The sequence below is a fragment of the Callorhinus ursinus genome, unplaced genomic scaffold (genome assembly GCF_003265705.2).
Source record: "Callorhinus ursinus isolate GAN/ISIS: 27379988/994484 unplaced genomic scaffold, GSC_fseal_2.0 scaffold60, whole genome shotgun sequence".
In the NCBI taxonomy this organism is placed as follows: Eukaryota; Metazoa; Chordata; class Mammalia; order Carnivora; family Otariidae; genus Callorhinus; species Callorhinus ursinus.
The window spans coordinates 8,374,902-8,388,908 of record NW_027397122.1 but is presented as its reverse complement, the minus strand read 5'-3'; the positions used below and the strand labels follow the sequence as shown (position 1 = coordinate 8,388,908).

Genomic DNA, 14,007 nt, shown 5'->3' with positions numbered 1-14,007 from the left:
GGTGTCCTCCTATGTCCGCTCCTTGCCGCACGTCATAGCAGGTGTCAGAACCCCTTCCCGCTTTAAGGCTGATTAAGATTCCAGCGTGTCGATGAACCATTTGGCCTCTGTCCATCAGTGGACACTGGTTGCTTACACTTTGGAGCGATTGTGAACGATGCTGCTGTGAGCATGGGTGTGCGGATATCTCTTCGTTTGGGTATATCCCCAGAGGTGGAACTGCAGGGTCGCAGGGTGATTCTGTTTTTAGGTTTTTGAGGAACCTCTGTACTATTTTCCCCAGCAGCTGTGCCTTTTTATTTCCCCACCTACAATGGTGAGGGTTCCAGCTTGTCCACATCCTTGTCAGCCCTTGGTTTTTGTTTATAACAGCTATCCTACCGCCCATGAAGTAGGACCCCTTGTTGGGGTTTTGATTTGCATTTACCTACTCATGAGTGATGGTGAGCCTCTTCTCATGCATCTGCTTTGGAGAAGTGTCTGTTCAGTCCTTTGCCTGATTTTGTCGGGTTGTTTGCATTGTTGTTAAATTTTAGAAGTTCTTTCTATATGCTGGGTACTAATCTAGCATCAGGTAGATGACTTGCAGCTCTTTTCTCCCATTCTGTGTGCTCTCCTTTTTTTTTTTTTTTTTTAAGATTTTATTTATTTATGAGAGGGAGGGAGCAAGCAAGTGAGTGAGGGGGAGGGGCAGAAGGAGAGGGAGAAGCAGACTCCCCTCTGAGCAGGGAGCCTGACACAGGACTCTGTCCCAGGACTCTGGGATCATGACATGAGCCAAAGGCAGACGCTTCACCGACTGAGCCACCAGGTGCCACCCCCCCATATGTTGTCTCTTGATGCACAAAATGTTTAAAATTTCATGAAGTCTATTTTTCTCTTTTGTTACTGGCACCGTTGACGTCACTTCCAGGAAATCACTACCACATCCGCTGTTGTGAAGCGTTTGCCCTGTTTTCTTTCAAGAGTTTTATCATGGTGGCTCATATGTTAAAGTCTTTAGCACATTTTGGGTTAATTTTTGTGTGTGGCGTGAGGGTCCTTCCTCTGCACGTGGACGTCCAGTTTTCCCAGCATTTGCTGGGAAGACTCCCTCTCTTTCCCCACTGAACGGTCTAGATGGGCTCTGTGTCCGCGGTCTGCACGTCTCCGTGCTGGGTTCTGAAGTCAGGAACTGGGCCTTCCGCAGCCTCGCTCTCCTGTTCTAGGATCGCTCCGCCTACTCAGGGGCCTTTGCAATTCCACGAATTTTAGGATGGATTTCTCGATGTCTGCAGAATACATCACTGGGCTTTTGGTCGGACTAAATCCGTAAATCACTTTGGGGACCGTGGATGTGATAGCAGCAGCAAGCAGGCCTGCCTGCAGGTGAACACACACACTGTTCCTTTGGCTCGTGTCTTTTATTTCTTCCAGCAACGCCTTGCAGTTTTTGGTGTGCAAGTTTTCCCTGTCTTCATTTATTCTTCAGTATTTTATTCCTTTTGATGCTGTGGCAAATGGAGTTTCTTATTTGTGTTTGGATCGGTCATCGTTAGTGTGCAGAAATGCATCTGTGCTCTAAGTGTTGATTTTTTTATCCCGCAACTTTGCTGAGTTTGTTCATTCTAATTTGGGGGTTTTCTACGTATGAGATCATGTCATCCACACACAGATAATTTTATCTCTTCCTTTCCAATTTAGAGGTCTTTTATCTTCTCCCCCAGCTGCTCTGGCTGGGACTTCCAGTGCGAGGCTGGATGCGAGCGGTGACGTGAGCCTCCCCATCTTGTTCCTGATCTTAGAGGAGAAGCTCAGTCTCGCGTCACTGAGTATAATGTTTGCTGTGGGCCTTTCATATCTGGCCTTTATCCTGTGGGGGCAGTGTTCCTCTGTGGCACGGACGTGCGTATGTGGCGGGGTGCACATCACCAGGGGAGACCCTTTGCTGGGCGTCGCTTCCGGAAGGCAGCTCGTTCCCCTTGTGGGGCCCGGCGCTGACAGTGGGGATCTGTGCGGAAGGCTTCAGTGTTTGTAAACTCGGGGGGGAGCCTGAGCAGAGTGATCAGACTCCGTTGCCCTGGATGTCCAGGATGGGCTGTTTGGAAGAAGGAACTGGTGTCACTTGCAGTCTGCAGCTGGCCTTGGCCTACTGTGCACTGTGCACGATGTGCTTCTCAAGGCTCTCTTGGTCTGGATGGATTCGGCGGCATCCGGGGCTGGTGCACGTTGGCAGCTGTGTATTAAGGCGTCTGCCCGTGTCATGGCCCTGCCTTGGGGGCCCCACTTGTGCACGGCAGCAGCGGGAGGGCCCCGGGTGTCCTCCGCCAAGTCCTGAGACAACCCCAGCCGTGGGGATTCTCTCATAGGAACCCACTTCCAGCGGGTCATCCCAGAAGATGGCCTTGCAGCCCAGAACCCAGAAAACGTCAAGAGACTTCTGTTCTGTACGGGCAAGGTGTACTATGACCTCACCCGGGAGCGGAAGGCACGGGGCATGGCGGAGCAGGTGGCCATCACGAGGATCGAACAGGTGAGGGCAGGCAGTGCGCAGCCGGAGCCCCCGAGTCTCCTCAGAGCTTCTGGAGCATCCCCCCAGGGTCGCTCTTTGCTCCCTCCTGACCGCACCCCTTGCTCTGTCCACAGCTCTCCCCATTCCCCTTCGACCTCCTGCTGCGGGAGGTGCAGAAGTACCCCAACGCCGAGCTGGGCTGGTGCCAGGAAGAGCACAAGAACCAGGGCTACTACGACTATGTGAAGCCCAGGCTGCGGACCACCATCAGCCGCGCCAAGCCCGTGTGGTGCGTGGGGGCCCGGACAGCCACGGGGGCGGGGCCGTCCGCGGCTTGACCCTCACCCCCGCTGTCACCCCCTCAGGTATGCCGGCCGGGACCCCGCCGCCGCTCCAGCCACCGGCAACAAGAAGACCCACCTCACGGAGCTACAGCGCCTCCTGGACACGGCCTTCGACCTGGACGCCTTCAAGAACTTCTCGTAGACGCCGCCTGGGCCGCTGCCCTCCACAGCCACGGCCGCCCCTCGCTTCTCAACTAAAGAATAGTGCCTCAGCGCTGCCCGCACCTCTGCCCGTCTGCTGCACCGCACTCCCCCTCTCCCGCTTACCCATTAGGCTGCTGTCCCCCGTGTGCTTGGCTGCTCCCCCAGGCCAGAGGCCCCCAGGCGCTGTGACTTCCGTGCGGCTGAGCATCCTTCGTGGAGGCCGCAGGGAGCAGGAGGAGAGGGAGCCCCTGCAGGTGTCCTGGGAGGGTCAGCTGTGCCCCAGCCCTCCCGCTGCCCCCGCAGGACCAGCCTCGTGTGGCCTCCCAGGTACCAGCCGTCCTGGTCGCCCAGCACAGGGGCTGGTGCACCTGGACAAAGTGGCCACCTCTTCCCAGCCCGAGCCCCAGGCCCCTCAGAGGGAGCCGTCGCTGTCCAGACTTCACGGGGTGGGCTGGGCTCTGGTGGGACTCTCCCTGTGCATAGAGCCGTGGCACTGCTTGGGGCGGCTGGCAGGAGGGGGGCCTGTGCCCGGCCTGGTACAGAGAGGGCAGGTCCGCTCTCTGCAGTGTCCACTCCCACCCCTCGAGAGGGTCCCGGACCACGGGTGGAGGCCGTGCAGGTTTCACCCACCTGGGGCTCAGGGCTCAGGCCAGGCTGCTGCCCGCCCGCCCGGCAGGCTGGCTCACTCCGACACTGTGGAGACGGAAGGGTTCTTCTCTGTGCCGCCACGCCACAGCTGGTCGGGAGGGGAGAGGAATGCCAGGGCCGACAGGCAGCTGGAGGAGAGGGGTGGCTTCCCTCATCCGTCACAGGGACAGATCTGATTTATTTATTTTGGTTAAAAAAAAGAACAAAACAACTTTGCATTGCATTTGGCTTGACCCATAAACGAAGTTACCCTTGGGCCTGTCTGCGTGTCCTCCTTTCTGTCCGGCCCCGCCCCTGCCCCCAGAAGAGGCTGACCCAGGCCTCCCCACCCTGCCTGGGAGGCAGCCCCTCGCTGCTCGGCCCTGTTGTGCCTGGTGCACCCCGCTTCTGAGCCTCCCCTGCTCCCCAGCCGGTCTGCACCCCTGGAAGACCACACAGCTCCTCTGACCTCTGCCGGGGCACCAGCCATGCCAGCAGGGCCCCAGGGGCTCCATGGCCCCTCTTCGCAAGAGCCCCACCATCTTGAGCCCACAGCACACCGTCCTTGGCCTCCTGGGAGACTCAGGGAAAGGCCTGGGTGAGGACATAGGAGCTGATGACCACCCCATCCTCTAGGCCACACCTGGTCCCTCGTCCTTGAAGCCTGCTTGGGATCTCTTCCCTGTGTGTCCTTTATGCTCCCTGCAGCTTGGGTCCTCCAGCCCTGGTGGGATGGTGGCCACGCACAGGCGGAGCTGGGCGTGGGGTCTGGGCAGCCCGACCAGCACACCCCTGTGTCTGATACAGTCGGCTGGCTGGATTAGGGCATGTACACAGAGGGAGAGCCACGGGGGCATCTGTGCGGGGAGGGGGGACACTGGGCCCTCCCAGGTCAGCTCGGTCCACTCGGGCTGCAGTCATCCCTGCCCCGTGATCGCGCAAAGGAAGCTGCACATCCAAGAGAGCATCCTGTGTGCTCAGCCGGGGCTTTGGGGAGGCGAGTGTGTGAGCGCAGGTCAGCCTAAGCACACGTGTGTGTGCATGCTCGGGTGTGCATGGGCCTGCTGAGCGGGTGGCCCAGGGTTTTCTGGATGGACAGGATCTTTCAACGCCCACACCAGCTTGAAAGCGGTGGGAGAGGCGGCCAGCTCTGCCGGGGGGGTCGAGGCCTGAGCAGGCTGCAGCCCCCAGATGGGTGCGCCTGGACCCAGGAGAGGCCTGGGAGTGGCACAAGTGGGTGGGTGTTGTGTGACACGGTGCCCACCCACTGGGCTGACTCCACCTTCTCCAGTGGAAACAGAGGGAATTGGAATCTGTGTCGAACGTGTTTCTGCCTGGAGTTAGCCGGGGCCCTGAGCTCCCCATCAGGACAGTGTTCTGTTGGGACTGCACTGAGCAGAGACGGTAGAAACTGTCAGAGCGAGACACACGTGTCACAGTGCCCAGCTCAGGCCCTGCTGCTCCCCCCCGCCCCCCACCACGTGCCAGCCCCTCACCCACAGCCTCATCAGGCCCTTTGTGTAGCTGAGCTGTAAGTGACACATGACATTGGTCTCAGGTATATGACACGGTGACTTCATGGTTATACAGACAGCAAAGGGATGGGCACAGTAGCCCCATCTGTGACACATACTTAGAATTACTGTTTCATATGATGAGAACTTTTGAGCTTGGCTCTCTTAGAAACTTTCAGTTGTGCAACATGGTATCATTAACTACAATCACCCTGCTGCACACTAGACTCCAGGACTTCCCCACTGTAGGACTGGAAATGTGTACCTTTGACCCCCTCCCCCAGGGCCTCAACAACCCTCCCTTCACCGCCCCCAGCCTCTGGGACCATTACCTGAGCTGACAGCGGACGCTTAACTGACTGAGCCACAAAGGCACCCAGTGCATTTACTTCTATAAATTACCCTCTCAGCACTGCTTTAGTTATGGCTCACAAATTTCAATATGTTGTATTTTTTTCATTTTCATTGGGTTTGGTTCATTTAAAAATTTTTCCTTGAGACTCTCTCTAAAATATGTGTTGTTTCCTGTTCTCTTTCTGTTATTGATTAGTGTGATTTCATTGTCACTAGAGAAAGGCACTCTGTAGGGCCTTTGAGTTCTGTTACATTCATTGACATTTGCTTTATGGCCCAAGATATGGTCCATCTTGGTGTGTGTTCCATGGGCACTCAGAAAGAATGTACATTGGGTGAAGTGCTCTGTCAATGTCCAGTAGATCCTGTGGGTTCAGGCTGTTGAGTCCTTCTATGTCCTTGCTGATTTTCTATCTAGTTTCCCATCAGTTGTTGACAGAGGTGGTGAAGTCTCCACCTAGAGCTCTGGGTTTCTCTGTTTCTCCTTTTGGTCCTCAGTTTTGGGGTTCACATATTTTGTAGCTTTGTTGTTTGGTGCATGCATATTTAGGATTGCTGTGTCTTCTTGGTAGGTTGACCCTATGTAATGTTCCTCTCTGATAATTTTGTTTGCTCTGAAGTCTACTTTATCTGAAAATAATAGAGCTGCCTCTGCTTTTCTTTGGTTAATATTTGCATGTATATGTACATCTTTATCTCTTTCTATCTTTTTACTCTCAGCCTGCCTATAAGTGATGTTTTAAGTGAGAGTCTTGTAGACAGCATGTATTTTTTATCCACTCTTCCAATCTCTCTTTTAATTGGTATACCATTTACATTTAGTGTAATTTTAACATGTCAGAGCTTAAATATGCCATATTATTTTTGTTTTCTGTTTGTTCTTTCTAATTTTAATTTCTCTCCTTTTTTCCTGCCTTTCTGTGAGCTACCACATTTTTTATAATTCCATTTTTATTGATCTATGCTGTTTTTGACCATTGGTATTTGTCTATGGTATAGCTTTTTAGTGGTTGCACTAGGTATGACATTACATATACATAACTTACCACAGTCTATTGGTGTCATCATTTTAGTACAAGTAAAGTGCATCCCATTACCCTTCCCACTTAAAATATAATTGCCCTAAACATTTCCTCCATGTACATTTAGAACCACATCAGACAGTGTTAAGTTCTGCTTCAACCACCAAACGTAATTTAGAAGGCCCAATTCTATTTTATTTAACAACATGTTTTGTTGTCTGTTATTTTTTCCTTTCTGATATTCAAAGATGCTTTCTTTTATCATTTCCTTTCTGTTTAGAGAATGCGTCTTAGCTATTCTTTTAGGGTGGGTCTACTGGTGACAAATAATCTTATTTCTCCCACATCTGAGAATGTATTGGCCGCCTCTTAATTCCTGAAGGACATTTTTGCTGGATAGAGGATTCTGGGTTGACAGTTCTTTTAGTATTTGGAAAATGTGTCACTTCCTTCTGGCCTCCTTCGTTTCTGATGAGGAATCCTCTCTTGTATTAACTGCCCTGCATGGAAAAATTTGTATTCAACTTGAGTTTTTAGAAGTTTGCTTATGATGTGTCTTGGCCTTGGTTTCTTTGGGTTTATTCACTCTGGGATTTGCTCACCTTCTTGAATCTGTATGTATCTGCCTTCCATCGTATTTGGGATGCTTTCAGCCGCTCTTTCCGTGGGTGCTTTTCCAGCTGCCCCCTTTCTCCTCTCCTTCCAGGACTCTGATAAACACAAATGTTAGACCTTTTGTTATAGCCCCACAAGTTCCTGAGCTCTGTTTTGTTTTTCCAGTCAGTTTTCTCTCTCTCGTTCAGATTGTTCAGATTGGGTAATTTCTATTGTTCTTCCTTCCAGCCGCTTGATCCTCTGTCCTCTCCATTGCCAGTAAGCCTATCCATTGAGTTTTTAAATTTCAGTTACTGTATTTTTTACTTCTAAATTTTCCATTTGGTTCTTCTTTATATCTTCCATTTATTGAGGCATTCTGTTTTTTATATTTGTTTTGAAAGTGTTCAGAAGTGCTTGTTGAAGCATGTTCACATGGCTGCTTAAAATCTTGGCCAGATAATTCTAACATTTCTTTCACTTTGGTGTTAGCATCTGTTGATTGTCTTCTTAAATTTGGTTTGATATCTTCCTGAGTTTTGGTACAAGTGGTTTTTCTTAAAAACTGGACATTTTGAGTATTATGAGACTCTGGAGCTTGTTTAAATCTTTTATTTTAAATGGCATCTTCGTACATCTGGGATGTCTCCACTGGGATTTGTACTATCACCGAGAGTGGTAAAAGTGCACTTCTGACCCCATGCACCTGGCTGGCTCAGTCAGTGGAGCATGCAACTCTTGATCTTAGGGTCATGAGCTCAAGCCCCACATTGGGCATGGAGCCTACTTTAAATAAATTATTTTTTTAAAAAGTGCTTGCACACTAAAGCCAGCTGAGGATGGAGGTCTAGGCTCCCCACTCACCCTTTGCTTGGGTGGTGGTGTTGGCTGGGGTAGGGTTGTTATTGTCTCAAAGTTTCCTGTCCTCCTTGGCTGCCCCTTTCTTGGTCCCGTGGCCAGAGACAGCTGGCTTTTCTTGGCGCTCTCTTGGTCCACACAGGTTGGTGTTTCTGGGTTGCCAGCTCCTCTAGCACCCAGTCTGGGATACGGAAAGGAGAAGAAAACAGCAGATTTACTGCTTGGCCATTCCTTGGGTTCTGAGGTCCCTAGTCTGTCTGCCTTCTTCAGAGACTTCTTATGTTCTATTTATATATAATGTCAAAGGTTTTTGTTGTACTTAGGAAGAATAGGGAAAGTGTATCTACTCCATCTTTCCAGAAGTAGAGTCTCCATCAATAAGTGGTAAGAGTACAAACTTGTCCTGAGACCAAAAAATATGGGAGCCACTGACCCAAAGAAAATAAGGGAATAAGACCTGTAGGAATCTAGGAAAGAAGCAAAGGAGCGAAAAGACAAGGAGTTGGAGAAGTTTGGGGTCAGCGGGTGGCCCGGCATGACCCGAGCACAGCGAGCATGGAGAGTCCCCAAGGTGAAGGTAGGGGGTCACTGGGCAGAGTATGCAGCCATGGGCTCTGAGAAGAGGTGCGTCACCCGCTGAGCTACGCTTCAAAGGGCTCACTCTGCTGGCTGAGGGAGGGAGGGGCAGAGACGGGCCACCATCGCCAGGTTTCCGCCTGCCCCAGGTGAGGCACTTGTCACCACTTCCGGTCAACACCACGTGGAAGTCCTAGCCAGGACGCTTGGGCAAGAAAATGAAATAAAAGACAGATGGCAAAAGAGGAGAAGTAAAACTGTTTCCATTTGCAGATGATATGATCTCATATAAAGAAAATCCTACAGAATCCATTTTCATTAGAATTACAAAATGAAGCAAGCTGCATTGCAGGATACAAGATCATTACATAAGAATCTATGTGTTTCTAGAACGTGGCAACGGACAGAATGAAAATGAAATTAGGACTTCCATGTACAACAGCATCAGAGAGATAAAGTGCTTCAGAATAATTACCAACAAAGTGTGAAATGTATACTCTGAAAACTACTAACTATTGTTGAACACAAAGAACACCTAATCGGGGCGCCTGGGTGGCTCAGTTGGTTAAGCGACTGCCTTCGGCTCAGGTCATGATCTTGGAGTCCCGGGATCGAGTCCCACATCGGGCTCCCTGCTCAGCGGGGAGTCTGCTTCTCCCTCTGACCCTCTTCCCTCTTGTGCTCTCTCTCATTCTCTCTCTCTCAAATAAATAAATAAAATCTTTAAAAAAAAAAAAAAGGCTTAATATCGTGAAGATGGCATCACTCTCAAAAATTGATCTGCAGGTTCAACATAATCCCTATCAAAATCCCACATTTTTCTGTAAAAACTGGTAAGTTGATTCTAAAATTCATACAGAACTTCAAGAGACCCGGCATATCCAAACCAACCTTGAAGAAGGAAAAGAAGGTGGAGGACTCACAGTTCCCCATTTCAGAACCTTCTACAGTGCGGCAACAATGAAGTCAGCGAGTGCCGGCATGAGGACAGACGTAGAGGCCAGTGGAATAGGGCCAAGAGTCCAGAAATAAACCTTCACTTGATGCTCAAGTGATTTTCAGCGCGGGCTTCAAGATCATTCAATGGGGAATGAATAGTGTTTTCAATAAATGGTGCTGGGATAACTGCTATCAATAAGAAAAAGAATGAAGTTGGACCCATCATTTACGCTCTTTATTCAAAAATTAACACAGGGGCGCCCAGGGGGCTCCTCCTCTCCGCTCGTGCTCTGTCTCTCTGTTTCTCTCAAATAAATAAATAAAATCTTTAAAAAAGAAAAAGAAAAACTAGTACAATGTGCTAAACCTGGGTGGGGCCTGGGGATGAGGCCTAGGGTGGGGCCTGGGGGGGGTGGGGCCCAGGAGGCCTGCATGGGGCCTGGGCAGGTTTTCTCAGGACCATCTGTGAAGGGGCCAGGGTCCCTACAGCAAAGAAGACAGCACTTTGCGCAGGGAGCCGATCCCTAACCTGCTGCCCCCCACCATTGCCATGACCCTCTTGTGGAGGCACTGGACTAGCCACCCAGGCCCAGCCAGCCCCACCTCACCAGGGGCCAAGTAGACCCTTGAAACGAAGCTTGGTCCCCTCTCCCTGCGTCAGCGTCCCTGGGAGACATGGCCCTCAAGCGCCACCGTGCCCCGCAGCAGCTCCCCGTCACCCCGAGTCTGACGGGCTCCCGGCATGGCCGCTCGGCACAGCCCCGCAGACCCGCGAAAGCCCCTGTGCCTGGCCCACCCCGCCCCGATCGTTGGGGTCCCTATTGCCTACGACGTAAATCATAATACACCTGTAAAGAAGGTAGTCATCAAGAGTGTCTTAGAGAATTTTAAATCTTTTTTACCGAATTTACAGATAATGCATTTCCTTCCTGTCGTTTCTTCATACCTTTGAAAAGACTCTGAGCCTTTATTTCCAGCCCCACACTTTGCGGACTCGGTTTAACGGTGAGAGCCCTAGCTGCCCGCCCCGGGCGCTGCCCCCCGTGCGCCCTGCTCCTGGAAGGCCTCCCGGGAACCAGGGCACCCTCCCAAGTCCCCCCGGCGTCACCCTCGGGCACCCACCCCCAGGCCACGCTAGCACAGCACCTCCAGCCTGCAGCCAACCTGCCCGGGCACAGGGTCACCGGCCCCACCCAGGATCCCGCCGTGCGCGCCCTGCTCTCGGGTCTCCTCTGACCATTCCCCCAGGCCAGTCTTCTGGAGGTTTCTGAGTCCAGGCCAGCTCTGGAGGCTGACCCCTGTGTGGATTTGTCATGATTAGATCCAGGTGAAACATTTCTGGTTGTCACCTCACCCGGGGGTGGGGGGTGGGGGTCTCTGTGTCCTTTCTCGGACCAGCTCACCAAGGGCACAGATGTCAGCCGCTCCCACGCTGGGTGAGGCTGACTTGGTCCTTTGGTTAAGGTGGTGTCTGACCGACATCTTTATTGTAAAGGTACTTTCCTCCACTCCTGAGGAATCAGGGGCCTGGAGGAAGAGCTTATGCTCCATAAATGTCATTGTTGTTGTTATTTGTTTTGTTTTTAGAAACTATGTTGGCTGGGTGCTTTGGGGGCTCAGTCGGTGAAGCGTCTGCCTTCCGCTCAGGTCATGACCCCAGGGTCCTGGGATCAAGTCCCACATCGGGGTTCCTGCTCAGCGGGGAGCCTGCTCTCCCTCTCCCACTCCCCCTGCTCATGATCTGTCTCTCACGATTCCTCTCTCAAATAAATAAATAAAATCTTAAAAAAAAAAGAAGAAACTATGTTGGCATCATACAACTTTGTATCCTGTTTTTCACGTAGCAAATCGTGAATGTCTTCTCATACCATTAAATACCTCCCAAAACGTGATTTGGGTACTGCGTGAATTCCAGCCTGCAGAGGTATTTGATGTAACTGTTACCCACGAGAGTTGAACTACGAGCTTACTGGTGGAAGCTCTGTGCCGGCGGGGTTTTTCTTCTGTTTTGCTGGCTGCCATGCTTTCCACAGGGAACAATACCTGGCAAATAGCAGAAGCTCAGCAAAAGTTTTGAAGGAACAAATACAGCTTAAGTCTAGTTTTTCAGTATCCCAGGGAAGGCCACAGCAAATGTCCTTGCATGTAAATCTTCACATTTATTTTAGGAGGATCAGTTATAAGAAGGGAAACGTTTATGTGGATAGAGTGAAGGAATAAGGGTGCAAAGTCACGTATATGCTATAATCTCCAAACTGCAAAAATATGCAGAGAACCATCTGGGAGAAAACAGACCAAAAAATTAACAGGGATTAACACTGAACATTTGGATGATGAAAGGTTCCCATTGATTATGAAAGTTCCTCTGCATCTTCTACAGTCGGAAGAACACTTGTATGCAAAGAAGTGGTAGCTTTTTCTTTTAAAGCTAGTCTTGCAGGGGCGCTTGGGTGGCTCAGTTGGTTAAGCGACTGCCTTCGGCTCAGGTCATGATCCTGGAATCCCGGGATCGAGTCCCGCATCGGGCTCCCTGCTCAGTCCCGCATCGGGCTCCCTGCTCAGCGGGGAGTCTGCTTCTCCCTCTGACCTTCCCCCCTCTCATGCTCTCTCTCTCTCTCAAATAAATAAATAAAATATTTTAAAAAATAGCTAGTCTTGCAAATCAAGAAGCGACAAAACTATGTGTGCTTAGCAGCCATTCATAATAACTGAGGGTCCGAGGTAACAACCAAGTGCAGGTTTTGGCCACTTTCAGAGTATCATGTCCTCTCTGGTGTCACTTTTTTTTTTTAAGATTTTATTTATTTGAGAGAGAGAGATAGCGAGAGAGCGAGAGAGAGCATGAGTGGGGAGGAGAGGGGGAAGCAGGCTCCCCGCTGAGCAAGGAGCCTGATGTGGGGCTTGATCCCACGATCCTGGGATAATGACCTGAGCCAAAGGCAGACGCTTTACCGACTAAGCCACCCAGGCGCCCCTGGTGTCACATTTTAAAAAGGATTTTGTCTAGCTGTCGTACACCTGGAGAACGGCCCGTTGGAATGGGGCCCCCGCACTCACGTGGCTGTTAACACTTAAGGGAGTGGGCTCATGTGTCCTCCACTAGGAGATTCAAGGGGATGGGAAGTTCCTTCTAATGCTTGAAGAGCTGTCAGATACCAAAGAGGGGATTCCCATTTCATGCAGTCCTAGAAGAAAGGTTTGGGGAAGGCATATTTTCCCAGTAAATAAGGAAGACTTTTCTAACAATCCATATGGTCAAAGATGAAAACACTGGGTAGAAGGGGGTGGACACCAAATGGCATCTTGGAGGGTCCCTGGGCAGTGGTCGCACCGGGGAGAGGACAGATCCGCCTGCCAGTCCCAGGCCCCAGACTCTCCTGCAGCCAATTCCCGCCTCCTGGAGGCAGAAGAGGGTCAGGGTCCCCGCGTGCCCGCCTCCCCCCTTCATGCAGGCCAGCTCTCCATAGAACCTTCCCCCGGGCTGCACACTCCCCATCCTCTGGCCTTGCTTTGTCTTCCTAACCCTGTCCCCAAAGACACACTGCGACTTGGTGAGTCCTGCTTCTTTCTGTGCCTCTGCTGGGGCTGAGGCACAGACCAGGGCTCAGAGCCCAGACCAGACCCTAGCACACAACAGGCCCACCATGTTCAGTGAACTGATGGTTCTCAGAAGCAACAGAGCACAGGGTACAGACAGCCTCGAGGGAAGAAATGCCCACAATGTTAAAAACCCTGGCGCACCCCCCAAAGGATGAGTGGAGACACCAAACGTGGTCCATCCATAGGACAGAGTAGCATCAGCCTTGAAAAGGAGGGAAGGCCTGGCCCCCGCTGCACGTGCACGAACCTTGAGGACATGGGCCAGTCACAAAAGGACAAACACTGCGTGACTCCACGGACATGAGCCGAAGACACAGAGCGGAGGCGCAGCCCTGGGGGAGGGTTTGCTGGGGGCAGAGCTGCGGGTTCGCAAGACGACAGGGGTGCTGGCGGCTGCGCGGCGCTATGAATGCGGTAAACACACTTAACTGCTATGCTTACAATACCTGCGTATTTTACCACAGTAAAAAAAATTAATTGTGGGTGACTGGGAGAACACGGTCTCCCTAAACCGAGGGTAGGAAAAAGCGGAGAACTTAAACGGTGAGACTAGCACTCGGAAGGAGCCGGCTGATCCGAGAACGCGCTTCATCCCTAGAGCTCAGCCGCGACCCTGAGACTGGAGCAGCGGGGGCGGGCCGCGGGGCTTTCCCTCCGGGCCCCTCCCTCCCGAGAGGCCCCGCCCCTAGGACCGCCCCTCGACCAGGCCCCACCCCCGACCGGACCCTCCAGAAAGCCCTGCCCTTGGTCAGGCCCCGTCCCTCCGGCCCGCCTCCCTCTGACAGATCCCGCCCCTCCGGCCGGCCCCTACTGGAGGCTCCGCCCTTAGACAGGCCCCCCCCCCCCGGCCCCCCCCCCCCCCCCGACAGACCCCGCCCTGCCTTCGGCCCCGCCCCCGGCCAGGCCCGCTCCGCCGGGCTCCGACCTCCTCCTCTGACAGGCCC

At 52.1% G+C, this 14,007-nt stretch overlaps 1 protein-coding gene across 4 annotated transcripts in view; it reads left to right on the top strand.

Annotated features, from left to right (window-relative positions):
- OGDH (oxoglutarate dehydrogenase) overlaps positions 1–3,883 on the top strand; it is a 70,062-nt gene extending 66,179 nt beyond the window's left edge. For all 4 annotated transcript variants that reach the window (XM_025853083.2, XM_025853084.2, XM_073885033.1 and 1 more), the window contains 3 exons: positions 2,349–2,512; positions 2,626–2,780; positions 2,857–3,883. In XM_025853083.2, coding sequence (XP_025708868.1) covers positions 2,349–2,512; positions 2,626–2,780; positions 2,857–2,977 — 440 coding nt within the window. In that variant the 3' untranslated portion in view covers positions 2,978–3,883. The remainder of the gene's footprint in view (positions 1–2,348; positions 2,513–2,625; positions 2,781–2,856) is intronic.
- The last annotated feature ends 10,124 nt before the right edge of the window (positions 3,884–14,007 follow it).